We start from the raw sequence: 18,802 nt of genomic DNA on the forward strand, positions 1-18,802 counted from the left end.
TCCACCCACTCTCTGGGGGAGAGAAAGAAGAGAAAAGGCAATGCATTATATGTGTGCATGTGTGTGTACCTGAGAGTCCTCCAACATCCATCTTTTTCAGATTCTTAGCCTCTAGGATGCAGATGGTGAGTTTTCCAGCTGTAGGTACATAGCGCAGAGAGATGCAGATATCTCCAAGTTTTTCAGGCTGTGTTGGGAAAAATGAAATAGGCTGTCTTAAAGGGACAGTTCACCCAAAAATGAAAATTCAGTCATTTTTTATTTCATCATCTGGGTTTGCCTAAACTATACTGCTTTCTTCACGTCGCCTCTGGATGAAGATACAAAGAAGAGACTGACCAGTGAGTCATTCTGACAAAGTTTAGTGATTCAGAGTAAAGGGAAAACTTGAGAATAATGTCTTGGAGTTAATTGTTGAAATTATGTAAACACGGCATCTGTCTACTTCTGAGCGCATTCACACTTTGGTCAGAGTGGTAATAAATGCCATTAAGGTGTTTAGGTGCCAGTTTATTGTAATTAAAAATGTGTACGCCACATAGTTTAATGTAATTAAGGTTGTGATTATAGAGCTTAATTGCATTAGTTTGATCAAAGTATTGTGTTTACATGAGGTAAAGTTTAATCACAACGTTGCCTAAACCTAAATCACATTATAATTGCATTATGAGGGTGCATAAACGTAGTCAATAATGCCAAGAGTTGGGTGACCCTGGACCACAAAACCAGTCTTAAGTAGCATATTTGTAGCAATGGCCAACAATATTGTATTTTTTATGCAAAAAATCATTAGGATATAAATTAAAGATCATGATCCATGAAGATATTTAGTAAATTTCCTACCGTAAATATATCAAAACTTAATTTTTGATTTGTAATATGCATTGTTAGAACTTCATTTGGACAACTTTAAAGGCAATTTTCTCAATATTTAGATTATTTTACACCCTTGGATTCCAGATTTTAAAATTGTTGTATCTCGGCCAAATATTTTCCTATCCTAACAAACCATACATGAATGGAAAGCTATTTATACAGTTTCCAGATGATATGTAAATCTCAGTGTCAAAAAATGTTATCAACCCTTAGGATTGGTTTGGTGGTCCAGGGTCACATGTAGAGAAATTAATGCTTTAACTGAGCAAGGATGAAGTTTCCACACTGCAAAAAATGCTTTTCTTACTTAGATTTTTTTGTCTTGTTTGCAGCCAAAATATCTAAAAATTCTTAAATCAAGAAGGATTTTCTAAACAAGTAAAAAACATGGTCTTGTTTTCAGAAAAAAAGTCAATTAAGGGAATTTTTGCCTGAAACAAGCAAAATAATCTGCCAATGGGTTAAGCAAAACAATCTAGTTCTGTGCTTGAAATAAGATTATTTTGCTTGTTTACAGCAAAAACTTAATTTTGACTTTTTTTTCTGAAAACAAGACAATAATTTTCACTTGTCTAGAAAATGCTTCTTGATTTAGGAATTTTTAGATATTTTGGCTGGAAAACAAGACAAAGAATGAACGTAAGAAAAGCATTTCTTGCAGTGTATTTATTTAAAATAGAACAACAAATCCAGAACTACTAAAATATGATGTTGTTATATAACAGGGCCTTTTTGTAGCTTTGCATCACATGAATAAATTATATTTATATATTCACATATACAGAAAATTGTTATTTTAATAATATTTCACAATATTACTGCTTTTACTGTTTTTGAGCAAATAAAAGCATCTTTGGTGAGTATAAGAGACTACATTCTTAATTATTCAAAATCTTTGACTTTTGATTTTTTTTCTTCACTATTCACCTTAATTCTATAAAAAAGATCAGCTTGAACATTCTGCTAACATGAATACACTGAAGAATGAAGACCCTGAATAATACATCAATAGTGTCTCATTAAACAGTTGTTTTAATGGAAATGGGTTAAGGTAGGAAAGAATCGCATTATGTAACATTATGGGCGTAAAAGCATGTTTAGATGAGCCGCTTCATTAACTCTCATTATGATTAGAGGACGACAGATGCTAGTTAACGTGAAGCGACTGACAAATGAAGGACAGATGTACCTCCTCTTTCTCTGCACTGTCCAGGTCTCTCCATTGCTCGATAGGTTGTGCCAGGTCCAGGGTGTTCATGGGAATCTTCACCTCACCGATCACGTCGTGCTTCGAGAAACGGTCGAAGTCGTACACAGACATGACCAGAGTCTTTCCTCCCATTTCAGTGAACGGAATCTAGAAATGAATATCGGATTATGAGAACTTTAGATTGTATTGGGTGACTAAACCTCACATAAATTAGTACTGCAGTGTAATAGATACTCTACCTTAAAGTGGAAAGTCTCGTTGAAGACGGGGTTGAGGGTTTTCTTGTGGACCTTGGTGTCATACTTCTTCTTCTTGTCTGGAAGGATGAAAACTTTGACATACGGGTCTGAGGTGCCGCCACTGTCCATGGAGAGAAGATCTGCGGCTTGCAGGATGCCCACTGTCAGCTACATGACGAGAGTGGCAGGCTTTACAATGTATTCAAGGTGTATGCAAAATCTGTTGCAAACGCAGCTGACATGTTCAAGGCCCAGTCATTATTTTTGTTTTCTTTGCACACAAAAAGTATTCTTGTAGCTTCATAAAATTACGGTTGAACCACTGATGTCACATGGATTATTTTAATGATGTCCTTAATACCTTTCTGGGACTTGAATGTTTCAGTTGCGTTGCTGTCTATGCAGGGTCAAAAAATTGTTGTATTTCATCAAAAATATCTTAATTTGTGTTCTGAAGATGAACAAAGGTCTTACTGGTTTGGAAAGACATGAGGGTGAGTAATCAATGACAGAATTTTCATTTTTGGGTGAACTATTCTTTTAACGTTAACTTATAAACAAAAAGATTAACACATAATTGATTTAGATACAGATGAGGTAAAAAGTTTACACACTGTACACCTTGCAGAATCTGCAAAATGTTCATTATTTTACTAAAATAAGAGGGATCATACAAAATGCATGTTATTTTTTCTTTAGTACTGACCTGAATAAGATATTTCATATAAAAGATGCTTACATATAGTCTACAAGATAAAATAATCGTTGAATTTATAAAAATGACCCCGTTCAAAGGTGTACATACACTTGGTTCTTAATACTGATCCACAGTTGTGTGTTTTTTTTTTAGTTTTTTTTTTTAGTTATAATAGCTCATGATTTCCTTGTTTGTTCTGAACAGTTAAACTGCCTGCTGTTCTTTAGAAAATCCATCAGGTCCCACAAATTTGTTGGTTTTTCAGCATTTTTGTGTATTTGGACCCTTTCCAAAAATGACTGTATGATTTTGAGATCCATCTTTTCACACTGAGGACAACTGAGGGACTCATATGCAACTATTACAGAAGGTTCAAACGCTCACTGATGCTTCAGAAGAAAACACAATGCATTAAAGGTTGTATCAGCGATTTCTAGCCTGAAACATAAAGTGTCAAATTCAGCTGAGCTTTCTTCACGATCCGCTCGCTGCCTGCCCCATAAATTGTCTGTGAAAAAACCGCGTCTCTCTGGTCAGCCTAGGGTCCGAGATATGCCAAAAAAACAATCGGCACTACCAACCTTTCCACAGATAAACAAACAGTGTTCCAACCAATCAGCGTCAGGGGTTTGGTGTTGTGGACTTTCGCTCCGCCTCCCTCACATCCCTGCACCAGTAGGAAAGTCCAGAACACCAAACCCCTGACGCTGATTGGTTGGAACACTGTTTGTTTATCTGTGGAAAGGTTGGTAGTACCGATTGTTTTTTTGGCATATCTCGGACCCTAGGCTGACCAGAGAGACGCGTTTTTTTCACAGACAATTTATGGGGCAGGCAGCGAGCGGATCGTGAAGAAAGCTCAGCTGAAATTGACACTTTATGTTTTAGGCTAGAAATCGCTGATACAACCTTTAAGAGCCAGGGGGTGAAAACTTTTTGAATTTGAAGATCAGGGTAAATTTAACTTATTTTGTCTTTTGGGGAACATGTAAGTAACTTCTGTAGCTTCTGAATAGCAGTACTAAATGGAAAAAAATATGATATTTAGGCAAAATAAGAATAAATGTATTCATCTTCATTCTGTTCAAAAGTTTTCACCCCCGGCTCTTAATCGTCGTTTTTCCTTCTGGAGCATCAGTGAGCGTTTGAACCTTCTGTAATAGTTGCATATGAGTCCCTCAGTTGTCCTCAGTGTGAAAAGATGGATCTCAAAATCATACAGTCATTGGTGGAAAAGGTTCAAATACACAAAAATGCTGAAAAACCAATACCTGAAGAATGCATTTTGTATAATCACTCTTATTTTGGTCAAATAATTAACATTTTGCAAATTCTGCAAGGTGTATGTAAACCTTTAACCTCAACTGTATTTAAGCTTATGTGTTGAAACATACTGTAAAGCATAAAGTGGCCTTACCTTGTTGTCAGAGAAGTCGTAGTCTAGAGAGAACTGTAGTTTGCCGAGCTTCTCCTTCTCTTTCGGTTCCTCCTCTTTCTCTTCAGCTATTCCCATGTCTATATCTTCTTCATCGTCATCCTCTTCCTGTTTCTGGAGAGACAGAAGCACAGATGGACGTTACAAGAGAAACTAGAGCAAAGGCGATGGAAGGTAAATGAAGTTCCCCAAACATGGTTCGTTAGGCCAATTCTCAGCTTACCTGAAGTTAGCCAGGTGTCAAACCACCTGGGTGTTACTATATGTAACTGTGTCAGCGATGACCTTCATAGCAACATGACTTGATTTCACTTTTCCTTTTATGACACCATTTGCAATCATCTAAATTACTTTTGTGGAGGGAAAGACAGACAGAAGGCTTCTAGTCTTTCTGAAGCAGTCTGTCCATAAATTGATTCTCAGTCTTCAGGGTATAATAAAACCCTGAGAGATGATGACTCTGAGTCTCGCTTTTGCACAGGAAGAATGAATCAAAGATACAAAAGCGAAGGGTTGGTGCTTTAAAGCCAATACAAGTATCAGCTCATATATACAATGTAAAATGATGGACAATTTGGAAGAAATGTTTTGGCTGACAGCTACTAAAGATCACAGTACAAGAAGTGTGCAAGGGTGTTATATTACACATTATCATTTCTCACAGTCCTGCTCTTCAGAAAGACAATGGAAAAAAGCTGAAATGAATCTTAATGAACTTATATCTCATTTAATGATTCTGTTGTTAATTAATACTTTTGTGCCCTGTGCTGTAATTGAATATTACTTGACAAGGCTGTCTATTGTGTGCTACATGCTGCAAAATCACATTTGACTTTTTAAATTCAATTAACATAACTCAATAACATAATCATAATAAAAGAAACATTAAATGAATTGTAAAGAGAAGTAATGACTTGGAAAACCCTGTTGTATATTTTTGGTGAAAATATGTTAATATCTTGTTTTAAGAAGTCAAGGCCACATTTTTTAGTTGATTATTCCTTGCTAATAAAATTTGGAATAAATAAGCGCTTTGTCGCATATTTGTCACTGGATTTGCTAAATTATATGAGGTCTTTGGCATCAAATCTTATTCAAAGTTTAGTTTGAAGCACTAAGACGTGAATAAATGTGATACGTGGGCACAACTATTTATTGTACTTTGTTGGAAACAGTCTGTACTTTCTTTTGAGTAGACAGAAAATATGTTGAAAGTCCACATTTTACTTTATTAATTTCTGTTTTCTGTACAACCATTTTCCATGTACCATTATCTAAATGCGGTTTTCCATCATCTGATCTATCACCACTTTAATGGAAAAGTTCACCCGACAATGAAAATTCTGTCAACAATTACTTCAAACCCCTAAAATGTTCATTCATCTTCCACATATTTGCATATTGTACATATTTGTAATGAAATCTGAGAGATTTCTGTCTTTCCACTGAAAATCCATTCCACCAATGGAATGTGTTGCTTTGAAAAGTTTACATAAACAAAAATCAAGGAGTTAAATCCAAGTCTTTTGAATGATGAATTGATTTAATTTAGTATTTTTTTAATGTAAAAATATACATTGATCAACACACAAATAGAGCTCTATTTTATACAGTAACATATGTAAAATCAGCTTCAAAGTTTTGGTGAAATGGACTTTCAGTGGAAAGACGCAAATCTTTTATGTTTCATTTAAAAGTAATTAATGACAAAATGTTTGGTGAACTATCCCTATTTTGCAATCCCTACAAGATGATAAAAACTAAAATAACTTGGATTTGGTCACTTTTATGTATCTGTCAGATGTTTTTACCCTATTCTAGTTTGGCAGTCTCGGTCCAGAATAACACCGTGTCATAACCAGATGTGACATAAAGCTGTGACACATGATAAAGGTATCTTTTCCATGTTGTCCTAACCATCTGGAACTACGACAGCGTTTTAATGCCATGTTAAAAAAAAAAAAAAAAAAAAATTACAAGATTAAAGTTATAGTATATTAAGAATAAAGTCTAGTTGAAATTATGAGAACAAAGTCAAAATATTTAGAGAATAAAGTCAAAATGTTTTGAGAATAATCAAAATTACAAGACTAAAGTCAAAATTACGATAGTAAAGTCAAAATATTTAGAGAATAAAGTAAAAATTATGAGAATAAAGTCGAAATATTTGAGAATAAAGTAAAAATTACGACAATAAAGTAAAAATTACGAGAATAAAGTCTAAATATTTGAAAATGAAGTAAAAATTACGACAATAAAGTAAAAATTACGAGAATAAAGTCTAAATATTTAGAGAATAAAGTCGAAATGTTTTGAGAATAAAGTAAAAATTACGAGAATAAAGTAAAAATTACGAGCATAAAGTCGAAATATTTTGAGAATAGAGTAAAAATTACGAGAATAAAGTAAAAAATTACGAGAATAAAGTCAAAATATTTTGAGAATAGTCAAAATTCAAAAAATAAAGTCAAAATTACGGGAATAAAGTTGAAATATTTTGAGAATAGTCAAAATTATGAGAAGTCAAAATATTTTGAGAATAAAGTAGAAATTACAAGAATAAAGTCAAAATATTTTGAGAATAAAGTAGAAATTACAAGAATAAAGTCCAAAAATTTTGAGAATAAAGTAAAAATTACGAGAATAAAGTAAAAATTACGAGAATAAAGTCAAAATATTTTGAGAATAAAGTCGAAATATTTTGAGAATAAAGTAAAAATTACGAGAATAAAATTGAAATATTTTGAGTATAAAGTCAAAATTACGAGAATAGTCAAAATATTTTGAGAATAGTCAAAATTATGAAAATAAAGTCAAAATTACGAGAATAAACCGGGAGAAGTTGCCAGACCACCGGAATTGATTTGAATATATGTGGGATTATTAGCAGAAATCATACATGTGTTATACTCACAAGGGAACAGTATGCTTGGAAATATTATTTCACTAAGTAAAAATTACGAGAATAAAGTCGAAATATTTTGAGAATAAAGTAAAAATTACGAGAATAAAGTGAAAATTACGAGAATAAAGTTGAAATATTTTGAGTATAAAGTAAAAATTACGAGAATAGTCAAAATATTTTGAGAATAAAGTAGAAATTACGAAAATAAAGTCAAAATATTTTGAGAATAAAGTAAAAATTACGAGAATAAAGTAAAAATTACGAGAATAAAGTCGAAATATTTGAGAATAAAGTCGAAATATTTTGAGAATAAAGTAAAAATTACGAGAATAAAGTAAAAATTACGAGAATAAAGTCGAAATATTTGAGAATAAAGTCGAAATATTTTGAGAATAAAGTAAAAATTACGAGAATAAAATTGAAATATTTTGAGTATAAAGTCAAAATTACGAGAATAGTCAAAATATTTTGAGAATAGTCAAAATTATGAAAATAAACTCAAAATTACGAGAATAAAGTTGAAATATTTTGAGAATAAAGTCAAAATTACGAGAAGTCAAAATATTTTGAGAATAAAGTAGAAATTACAAGAATAAAGTCAAAATATTTTGAGAATAGTCAAAATTACGAGAATAAAAAGTCAAAATATTTTGAGAACAGTCAAAATTTCATGAATAAAGTCAAAATTACGAGAATAAAATCAAAATTACGAGAATAAATTTGAAATATTTTAAGAATAGTTGAAATTGCGAGAATAAAGTCAAAATTATGAAAATAAAGTCTAAATGTTTTGAGAATAAAGTCAAAAATATGATAATAAAGTCAAAATATTATGAGAATAAAGTCAAAATGTATCAATAATAAAATCGAAATTATGAAAAATTAATTGTAGCAATTAAAGTCACAATATTTTGAGAGTATAGCCTACGTATGCAAATGGCCCGGACTGGGAGCACCGGGAGAAGTTGCCAGACCACCGGAATTGATTTGAATATATGTGGGATTATTAGCAGAAATCATACATGTGTTATACTCACAAGGGAACAGTATGCTTGGAAATATTTTTCGCTATTATCTTTGATTACATTCATTAGGCCTATTTGTAGAGCATAAGCCACCCAATAATAGCAATAAGCTTTGTGCTTATGGTTTTTTTAATATAAAACATAGTCTCAGCTTTCAGAATCTGTCAGTTTTATAGCGAAATACAAACAATGAGTCTTGCAGTAATGTTTTTTATGCTCTTTAATGTGGCGATGCAGATCACTGTATTCATGTGAATCACTAGTCTTTTCGATTACTGTGAGACATTCATTTCATTAAATTATACTGTTTTTACTGTTTTGTAAAAATTCCACCAAATACTCCGCAAAAACATCTGTGGTGTCCAATCTTTCATTCCTCACATGTATTTAATTAAAAACAACAAAACGTTCTAAAGGGTGAAGTGGACTCCAACTCGAAAACATAAGTCATCTTGTTGTCTTTTCTAAGGTATAGAAGTGACTATTCACAAGCTGTTTTATTCATGGTATAATACAGTAAATGATTGGAAATTATATTTAACGTCTTCCATTCATTATTTGTAGCGTGTCAACCGCCCAATAATCGCAATTTTGTGCTTAGTTGCTTTTAATATATTTCAAATTCTGTCAGTTTTATCACAAATTACACAAATTGTACACATTATAAAAGTGTTTTTCCTCATTATTTCAAGTTTATAGCATAACTTAAATGTGAAGGAACATCAGAAGAAATGGAAAAAATAAAAAAACAGTATAGCCTAATTTAATGAAACAAATGTCTCACTATAATCGGAAAATTGATTTTCTGAAAAATTACTGATTCACATGCAGATTTAACTAGACGAATACAGCGATCTGTCACATCACATTAAAGAGTGTAAAAAAAACTATTATTGTAAAAGACATATTGTTTGTATTTCTTGTATTTATAGACTTTGTAATATCTCGTGGCTTTATTGTCAGAAATATTTATTGTCTCAAAATATTTAATCTTTATTCTCGAAACACTTCAACTTTATTCTCGTAATTTTTACTTAATTGTCAGAATATTTAGACTTTATTCTCTTCATTTTGACTTTATTGACGGAATATTTTGACTTTATTCTCGTCATTTCATCTTTATTCTGGAAACATTTCGACTTTATTCTTGTAATTTTGATTTTATTATTGAAATATTTGGACCATATTTTGTCATTTCAACTTTATTTTCCAAATATTTCAACTTTATTCTCGTAATATTTTGACTTTATTCTTGTAATATTTTGACTTTATTCTCGTAATATTTCTACTTTATTCCCGTTATTTTGAATTTATTCTCGAAATACTATGACTTTAATCTCGTAATCTTGCATGCATGCGCAATACGTTAGAATATACTCTCAAAATATTATAACTTTAATCCGTAAAAATGGCTACAAATTAATTCTCTAATTTTGACTTTATTCTTAAAATATTTAGTATTTATTCTCGAAACATTTCAACTTTATTCTCGCTATTTTGAATTTATTCTCGAAATGTTATGACTTTAATCTCATAATCTTGCATGCATGCGCAATACGTTAGAATATACTCTCAAAATATTATAACTTTAATCTCGTAATTGCTACGAATTAATTTTGACTTTATTCTCAAAATATTTAGTATTTATTCTCGAAACATTTCAACTTTATTCTCGCTATTTTGAATTTATTCTCAAAATGTTATGACTTTAATCTCATAATCTTGCATGCATGCGCAATACGTTAGAATATACTCTCAAAATATTATAACTTTAATCTCGTAATTGCTACGAATTAATTTTGACTTTATTCTCAAAATATTTAGTATTTATTCTCGAAACATTTCAACTTTATTCTCGTAATTTTGACTTTATTGTCAGAATATTTTTGACTATTCTCTCCGTTTTGACTTTATTCTCGAAACATTTCGACTTTATTCTGAGATTTTTACTTTTTTGTCAGAATATTTTGACTTTATTCTAGTCATTTTGACTTTATTCTCAAAACATTTCGACTTTATTCTCTGAATTTTCACTTTTTTTCAGAATGTTTTGACTTAAAAAAGAATATTTTGACTTTATTCTTATCATTTTGACTTTATTCTCGAAATATTTTGACTTTATTATCAAAACACTTAGACTTTATTCTCGTAATTTTTCGACTTTATTCTTGTAATATTTTTACATTATTCTCATAATATTTTTACCTTATTCCCGTTATTTTGAATTTATTCTCGAAATATTACGACTTTAATCTCGTAATCTTGCATGCATGTGCAATACGTTAGAATATACTATCAAAATATTATAACTTTAATCTAGTAATTGCTACGAATGAATTCCCGTCTTTATTCTCGAAATTTTGACTTTATTTTTAGAATATTTTTACTTTATTCTCTAAATATTTTTTCTTTATTCTCTAAACATTTGACTTTATTCTCGTAATTTTGACTTTATTGTTGAAATATTTTGACATTATTTTTGTCATTTCAACTTTATTCTCAAAATATTTCAACTTTATTCCTATTATTTTGAATTTATTCTGAAAATATTTCCTCCTTATTCTCGAAACACTTTGACCATTTTCTTGTAATTTTTACTTTATTGTCGGAATATTTTGACTTCATTCTTGTCATTTTGACTTTATTCTCGAAACAGTTCGACTTTATTCTCATCCTTTTGACTTTTTTTATCAGAAAATTTTGACTTTATTCTCATTTCGACTTTATTGTTGAAATATTTCGACTTTGTTATCGAAACACTTCGATTTTATTCTCGTAATTTTGACTTTATTGTTGAAATATTTTGACTTTATTTTTGTCATTTCAACTTTATTCTCGTAATATTTTGACTTTATTCTCGTAATATTTCTACTTTATTCCCGCTATTTTGAATTTATTCTCGAAATATTACGTCTTTAATCTCGTAATTTTGCAATAGGCTAGAATATACTCTCAAAATAATATAACTTTAATCTCGTAATTGCTACGAATTAATTTTGACTTTATTCTCAAAATATTTAGTATTTATTCTCGAAACATTTCAACTTTATTCTCGTAATTTTGACTTTATTGTCAGAATATTTTTGACTATTCTCTTCGTTTTGACTTTATTCTCGAAACATTTCGACTATATTCTGAGAATTTTTACTTTTTTGTCAGAATATTTTGACTTTATTCTCGTAATATTTTGACTTTATTCTCGTAATATTTCTACTTTATTCCCGCTATTTTGAATTTATTCTCGAAATATTACGTCTTTAATCTCGTAATTTTGCAATAGGCTAGAATATACTCTCAAAATAATATAACTTTAATCTCGTAATTGCTACGAATTAATTCTCGTAATTTTGACGGCTTTATTCTCTAAACACAACTTTATTCTCATAATTTTGACTTTTTTGTTGGAATATTTTGACTTTATTGTCAGAATAGTTTGAATTTATTCTCGTCATAGTGACTTTATTCGTGAAATAATGTAAAATGTTAGTTTGAATATCATTTTGCGCTATCTTTATAACCATACTAAAAAGAGGCAATCTTCATGTATAATTTACTTAAGATCTTAAATAAAAATAAATGGCAAAACGATAAACTTACCGCGAATAAACAAATGTATTCCATAACAAAGAGTGTACTAGTCAATGTATTTTAATAATGTTAAAATGTTTGTTGTGAGACTCCGCCCACACTTTATTCTGATTGGCTGTGATTTTTGATTGATTTTTTTTCATGTCACATAACTGTGTCAAGTCTTTTATGAACAGACAAATCACTTGTTGCTAGAATCTTATCATACGCCATCTGGTTAGGACACGGTGTAGGCAGAAAAGTAGACCAGACTTCATGCTGATAACCAAAAGTGTCTCTGCTAGCCTAGCATTTGTGTCCTCTGAAAGAGATGGAGTTAACACAGCAGGCCTACATAACCCTGTTACATGACTAACACTGCTTTAGGGTTAGTAGTGACCCCAGCTAGCTTATCCACGTGGGAACATCCGACAGCACTACCGGATCCCCACTGCGACTGCTCATCAGATCAAGCATGATATTTTTTATGCACTTTGAAGAATTTCTGCAGCCTCAATCGCAATGCTAGTGAAACAGCAAATATTAGCTTACACAGAGGGAGATGTCTGCTTCAGCTTTGGGAAAAACAAGAAAACAAAATAAATACAAGAATACAAGACGAACCAAAAGAGTTGAATCAGAATGTCTCTAAATAGAACAAAAAACGCTTGGGGTGAGGATATGTCCTTCCTGACTGCTCACCCCAAAATATAACACACACAAACTGAAAAACACTCTCTCTCACACAGACACGCACATAAAAAGAAAGCACCATTTCTTATATCTTAACTGACATGGTAGAATGCATTCATGCATGCCAAGCCACAAAATGCAAAGTCTGAAAATATTCCTCATTGATTGCATAATTGTTCAAGCCATAGTGAATAAAACGATGCTGGCATTAAATCTGGAGGATGATTAATGATGTAACAGAGTAATGCGGTATTGCTAATATGAAGTGTGCAGTGGTTCTCTTACGTAACTTCAGGAGACTTGCATTGAGCATTCAGAGGCAGTCATGCTAAGTTACAGCACATTCATCTTAGTAAATGTGGCAGATGGAATAAGAAACGGTGAAGGAGAAATCAATCACTCACAATAAACGATTATTCGCACCAACAGCCCTGTGATCAAATCAGCATGATAAACCATGTTTATTGCATTTTGATTTAAGTTCATCATTTAAACTTATTCAGCCTAGCTTTTTTAGGTGCTATTTACTACCCCAAGAAAAAAACACTTGCTTGTTATGTGTTCAAAATGTACGATGTGCTTTATTTAGGAGAAAACAGTAAAATGCATGTGCATTAAAGGGGACATCGGAGGCCCATTTTCCACAAATTGTTATGATTCTTAAGGGCCTTCATGAAATGTCTCCAACATACATTGGTTAAAATGGGCGTGTAAAACAACACCTCTTTTCCCTTGTCAAAAACAACTCTGTTCACAGCGAGCTGTTTCTGTGCATGGCTCTTTAAATGATAATGAGCTACTGCTCACCCCACCCCTCTCATCTGTTTTTTTTGTGTATTTCGGTGGCACGTTACCATCAAAAACAAAAAACAAAAACAAAACTGCATCCTCAGTGGCTCTGATTTTGGGAGAAAATGAAGACTTATGTTCACTTTTACATCCAACTACAAAACACCTGCATTGCGGACAATGCACAACTGGCTGAGGGGTGAAATATATTAAACAGGACAGTCTGTCAGCGGTTGTGGGCGGGGCCTGAGCAGTAGGACATCATGCTGCTCAGAAAACCAAAACAGCTTGATATTTGAGACTGTTTAGGTTTTTTTTGAGACAGGGTTTCCACACACTGCAAGGACACATTTATAAGCAAACACCATGTAAAAGTGAATTGCATCCTTTAAGTGGAATTATTAATCATGAAGACATTTTTAAAAAGGTTATTACGTTTATTATGATAAAATAAACCTCTGTTCAGTTCTTGGGGCAGTGAGACATCAAAGGTGAAGTGTGTAATTTCGTCAGCTTTGTGGAATTGCAAAGATGATGACTGTTTTCAAACAGGTTTCCCATGTCATCTGTAATTGGTTGAATAAACAGATAGTACGGCAACAAATACACACAATTGGTTGAGCCAAAATGGCCAACGTTTAGATAGTTAGCACTGCACTAGAGATACAATCTAACCAAAAATTATTCAGACACCAGATATAATTTTTGATATTTTTTACCTGTCAGATTTCAGGAAATGTCTTGTATTTCCATTCCATTCCAACACTGAATATATTACACACATCACCCTTAAAGGAGTAGTTAACTTCCAGAACAAAATTTACAGATAATGTACTCACCCCCTTGTCGTCCAAGATGTTCATGTCTTTCTTTCTTCAGTCGATAAGAAATTATGTTTCTTAAGGAAAACATTTCAGGAATTATCTCCATAAAGTGGACTTCAATGGTGCCCCGAGTTTGAACTTCCAAACTGCACTTTAAATGGCTCTAAAAGATCCCAGCTGAGGTTGAAAGGTTTTACCTTGCAAAACGATCGGTCATTTTTGAAACAAATTGACAATTTCTATACTTTTTAACCTCAAACACTTGTTTTGTCTAGGTCTGCATGAACTCATGATTTTTCTGGTTCAATACAGTTAGGGTATATCGAAAAACTCCCATCTCGTTTTCCTCCCCAACTTCAAAATCACCCTACATTGCTTCAGAAGTACCCTACTGTGTTTACAATGTGAACATACAAAGAAGATCAAACAGCCTTTACAAAAAAAGGTAAAACAGCGATGTAGGGCGATTTTGAAACTGAAGAAGAAACGGGATGGGAATTTTTCGACATACCCTTGTGTAGATGAGACAAAACGAACATTTGAGATTAAAAAGTGTGTAAATTGTCAATTTGTTTTGAAAATAACCAACCGTTTCTCTTGACAAGACCCTTCTTCCTCGATAGGGATTGTTTAGAGCCCTTTGAAGCTGCATTTAAACTGCATTTTGGACGTTCAAACTTGGGGGCACCATTGAAATCCATTATATGAAGAGAAATCCTGAATTTTTTGTTCTGGAAGTGAACTAATCCTTTAACAATTTTTAAACTAAAGCACACTAAACTCTCTCTCTCGCTCTCTCTCTCTCGCACACAAACACAAAAAGTAATAAAACAAACTAAACCATTAAAGCAGGTCTCCTGGTGAAAGGCTGTTTCCCACGCCGCCTACAGTACTTCATCCCACGACTGATCTCTACATTTCAGGAAGAAAGTAAAAGCCTTGTTTCTTTGCACACAATGGGTCATCCAGGAAAGTTACTCTCAAGTCAAGTCATGGTCATTCACTGGTGCCTGTATGAAGGGCATGCATTGGGCTTTGTCTCAAATGCTGCTTCACCTCATCATCTCTTTGGTTTCTTTTGCTGCCAGCTAAGCTCTTTTAAGTAAATAATGTGTCAAGATACATGTATGTTGCATAACTTAACTTAAGGATCATCTAAGGGACAGATTTGTGATAGGTGGAGCAGCTTTTAGAGGACAAATCACCAACCGTACCCTTTCAACATGCATGTTAGTGAGGATTGGTGTGTTGGTGTCTCTCAATAAGCTAGGATGAAGTTTAAGTTCATAACCAAATGCACATCCAGTTCTAAAGGGCCATTCCTTCTACTGGTTTGGCTGTAATCCCCCATCCCGCCGGTGTTCATGTGGCATGTCAAACTGGTGGAATGCGAGCCCTCCCCAAACCAACCCCAAACTAGCTCCTCAAGCAACCTCAGCACCCCTGCAGCTTGCAAGACTCAAGAAAAAGCCAAAGAGTTCATTCCCAGCCAGTTTTCATAGCCCAGTTCCCCCCTGCCTTGGTCTGAGCTTACACCAGGCGGTCAGAGAGGGGCGCTGCAAGCCATGTCACACCTACCGTAAGTCGACAGGTCCAGCACAGTCAAGATATACGGGGCACATATCAGACACAAAGCGGGAAGGATAGAGAGATGAAGAAATGGAGAGAGAGGAAGAGATTGAACTCACAGAAGACAGAATCAAGTAGAGGACATCAAGTAACACTTAATGGACATGTATCAAAAATGACACATTTTGGTTTTAATAAACACATTATGTTATTGGCTAACACAAACATCACATTTAACCAAAGACATTTGAGAAGAAAATCACATTTGAGGCACTTTTATTGTCAAGTACACTGTAAAAGGTTTTCACCAGATTCAACTTAAAAACCCAAGTTCAGAGGCTGCCTTCAAATTTTAAGTTAAATCAGCTTAAAACTACAAGTCACTTTAACTTATTACTATAAAAATGAGTTGATTTAACTTGTGAGTTGAAATGACTTAAGTTGATTTAACTTAAATTTTTAAGGCAGCTGCTAAACTTGTTTTTAAGTTGAAACTGGTGAAAACTTCTTACAGTGTAAGGGAGACTAAGGGCAACTGTAATGCATTAAATGTCTTAAATCATAAAAAACACAGATTGATGACATTTTAGAATTTTTTATTGAAGTTACTATTACTTGAAGTTACAAATTACTAATCAAAAATTAAATTCTGATATATTTACGGTGGGAAATTTACAAAATGCCTTCATCGAACATGATCTTTACTTGATATCCTAATGATTTTTGGCACAAAAGAAAAATCTATCATTTTAACCCATACAATGCATTTTCAGCTATTGCTAAAAATGTTTACAAATTTTTTTTTTTATCATAGCATCTAAATAAAGACTCTTTTGATTATTTCAGATAATTACAATATAGGTAAATCTTAAGAAGTGCTTTTAAATCCATATTATTTATACAGCTAAAAAATGCACTATATACAGGTAAAATTGAAAAATTATTATAGTTTTAATATTTAATTATCGAGAAATATTTTGAGAAAAATATTAATGTTTAATATTTTTTAATATACTTTTTTGCATTTTCTTTTTTTAATACTTAATTATTTCATAAACAATTAATATATATATATATATATATATATATATATATATAGTTTTATTTATTTTTGTTGAACTATGAACATGAGAAATGTTTTGTCAACTAGCTAAAATAAAATAGGTTTGATTTTTATGTTGTTTTATTTTCTTTTTTATTTATTACAGTTAGTGTTTATTTCAAGTAACAAAAATATTTTTATAGTTTTAGGTTTAGTTAACTATAAAAATCCTGATTTGAGATGGTATAACTATATTTAGATTTATTTATAATTAATTGTAACAATTTTGTTGTGTTTCATGATTTTTATTAGTTATTGTTATTATTATATATATTAATAGTGTGCAGTTGCTGATTTTTAGCTTTGCCAATACGACTAGTCATTTATAAAAATAAATGCATATTCACATAAATAGTGATAATATTTAATTCAATATCAACTCTAGTCATTCTCATTATAAGTCTAATAAAGAGTTCATTTTGCAACATACACAGTATATTGTACTTATACTGTACAAAAAGCTACAAAGATGCAGTATTCAGTAGGTTATGAAGGAAAATAAATATGTTACAGTAGCTCCTGGTCTCCCATAAATAATAAGCTTGTCTGAAGTTTTTTGCCATTATTTATATAGAAAAATTATATAGGATATGACAGGAAGAACTTTAATGATTCCCAAAGGGAAATTAGCTTGTCACAATAGCAAACATACAGCACACAGCGGGATCTGACTCAACACGGCAAATACAGCAAAACTCTTTAGCTATTCAGCTATTATATTTTCAGCACAGATAAAAAAGATTTATTGCTGCTGTGCGACGACTGGAAAATGTGTCATTTTTAACACAAAAGCACAAGAGATTAACAGCACATCAATTTTATTTTAGAAACCAAATTATACGAACACGGCAAAATGAAATGACGTGGCGGGAAATCTTTCATGTAGCCTTCCTGCTTTACAGGCAGCAAATGACGTACAACACTGAATATTTTATATTCCATGAATATTAAATGGCTAAAAAATCTTTCCAGAATACCAACCATCCATTTGCTTGACCTAGAAGCTATATTAGGATATGTGAGGTAGTCACACAGCCGTTTTTAAAACAGACAAGCTTTGCTGAGTCTTTCAAATATATTGCATTGTTAAAGGCATTAAACAAGTCAAAGATTCAGATTAGATATGTATCGAACCCTATTCAAATCATTAGTAACAGACGGAAATTAGAAAGTGGAAAAACTTAAATCTTTCGGTCTCTTCGTACAGAGTTTTAAAGGAATAGTTCACCCAAAATGTAAATATAGACATTATTTATTTACCTTCATGTCTTTCTTTTGTGAAACATAAAAAGAGATGTTCAACAGAATGTTCAAGCTGCACATGGGTCAAAGACGAAAAAGGGTTTAAGCATAAAAACTATGTGTAAAAAATATTAAAAAGTTTTCTGTTTAATTTAATTGCATTTTTGTTTTTGTTTTTCTGAGCGAAAAATAAATATCATACATTTTTCCCTAATTTACAGAAGACACCCACTAAAATGTTATTTAGTGTAACAATCTTGTCAGGCATATTTACAAGATGTATTAAAAGAAAAATTACTTTCACCCCAAATACTAATTAGTTTAGTTTAAAAATGTGTTTAAAAATTGCCACTATCCTAGGTTTTGCCCATTTGAAACATTTAAATTTAATATGCTATCTTATTATTTTATAATATTTTAATGTGCAAGTCAGAATAAGCATGTTGTTTGAATTTTTACCTAAATATTGTGTTACACTGAATGACAATGTAACATTATTTCAACCAAATAAAAAAAAAAAAAAAAAAACGTATTTGAAACCTTAAAAGCAGACACTTTACATTTAATGTGCTTTCTATAGACATAAAATTACTTTTGTAAATTTCTTTTGACATGGACATCTTAAAGGA

General features: G+C 31.9%; 1 protein-coding gene across 3 annotated transcripts in view; it reads right to left on the reverse strand.

Moving 5' to 3' along the window:
* syt2a (synaptotagmin IIa) overlaps positions 1–18,802 on the reverse strand; it is a 128,330-nt gene that overhangs the window by 9,973 nt on the left and 99,555 nt on the right. For 2 of the 3 annotated variants that reach the window (XM_073823027.1, XM_073823026.1), the window contains exons 4-7: positions 4,440–4,571; positions 2,326–2,493; positions 2,066–2,233; positions 70–187 (exon numbers count right to left, since the gene is read on the reverse strand). In XM_073823027.1, coding sequence (XP_073679128.1) covers positions 70–187; positions 2,066–2,233; positions 2,326–2,493; positions 4,440–4,571 — 586 coding nt within the window. The remainder of the gene's footprint in view (positions 1–69; positions 188–2,065; positions 2,234–2,325; positions 2,494–4,439; positions 4,572–18,802) is intronic. The other variant, XM_073823028.1, reaches the window with a different exon arrangement.

The sequence above is a fragment of the Garra rufa genome, chromosome 18 (genome assembly GCF_049309525.1).
Source record: "Garra rufa chromosome 18, GarRuf1.0, whole genome shotgun sequence".
Taxonomy (NCBI): domain Eukaryota; kingdom Metazoa; phylum Chordata; class Actinopteri; order Cypriniformes; family Cyprinidae; genus Garra; species Garra rufa.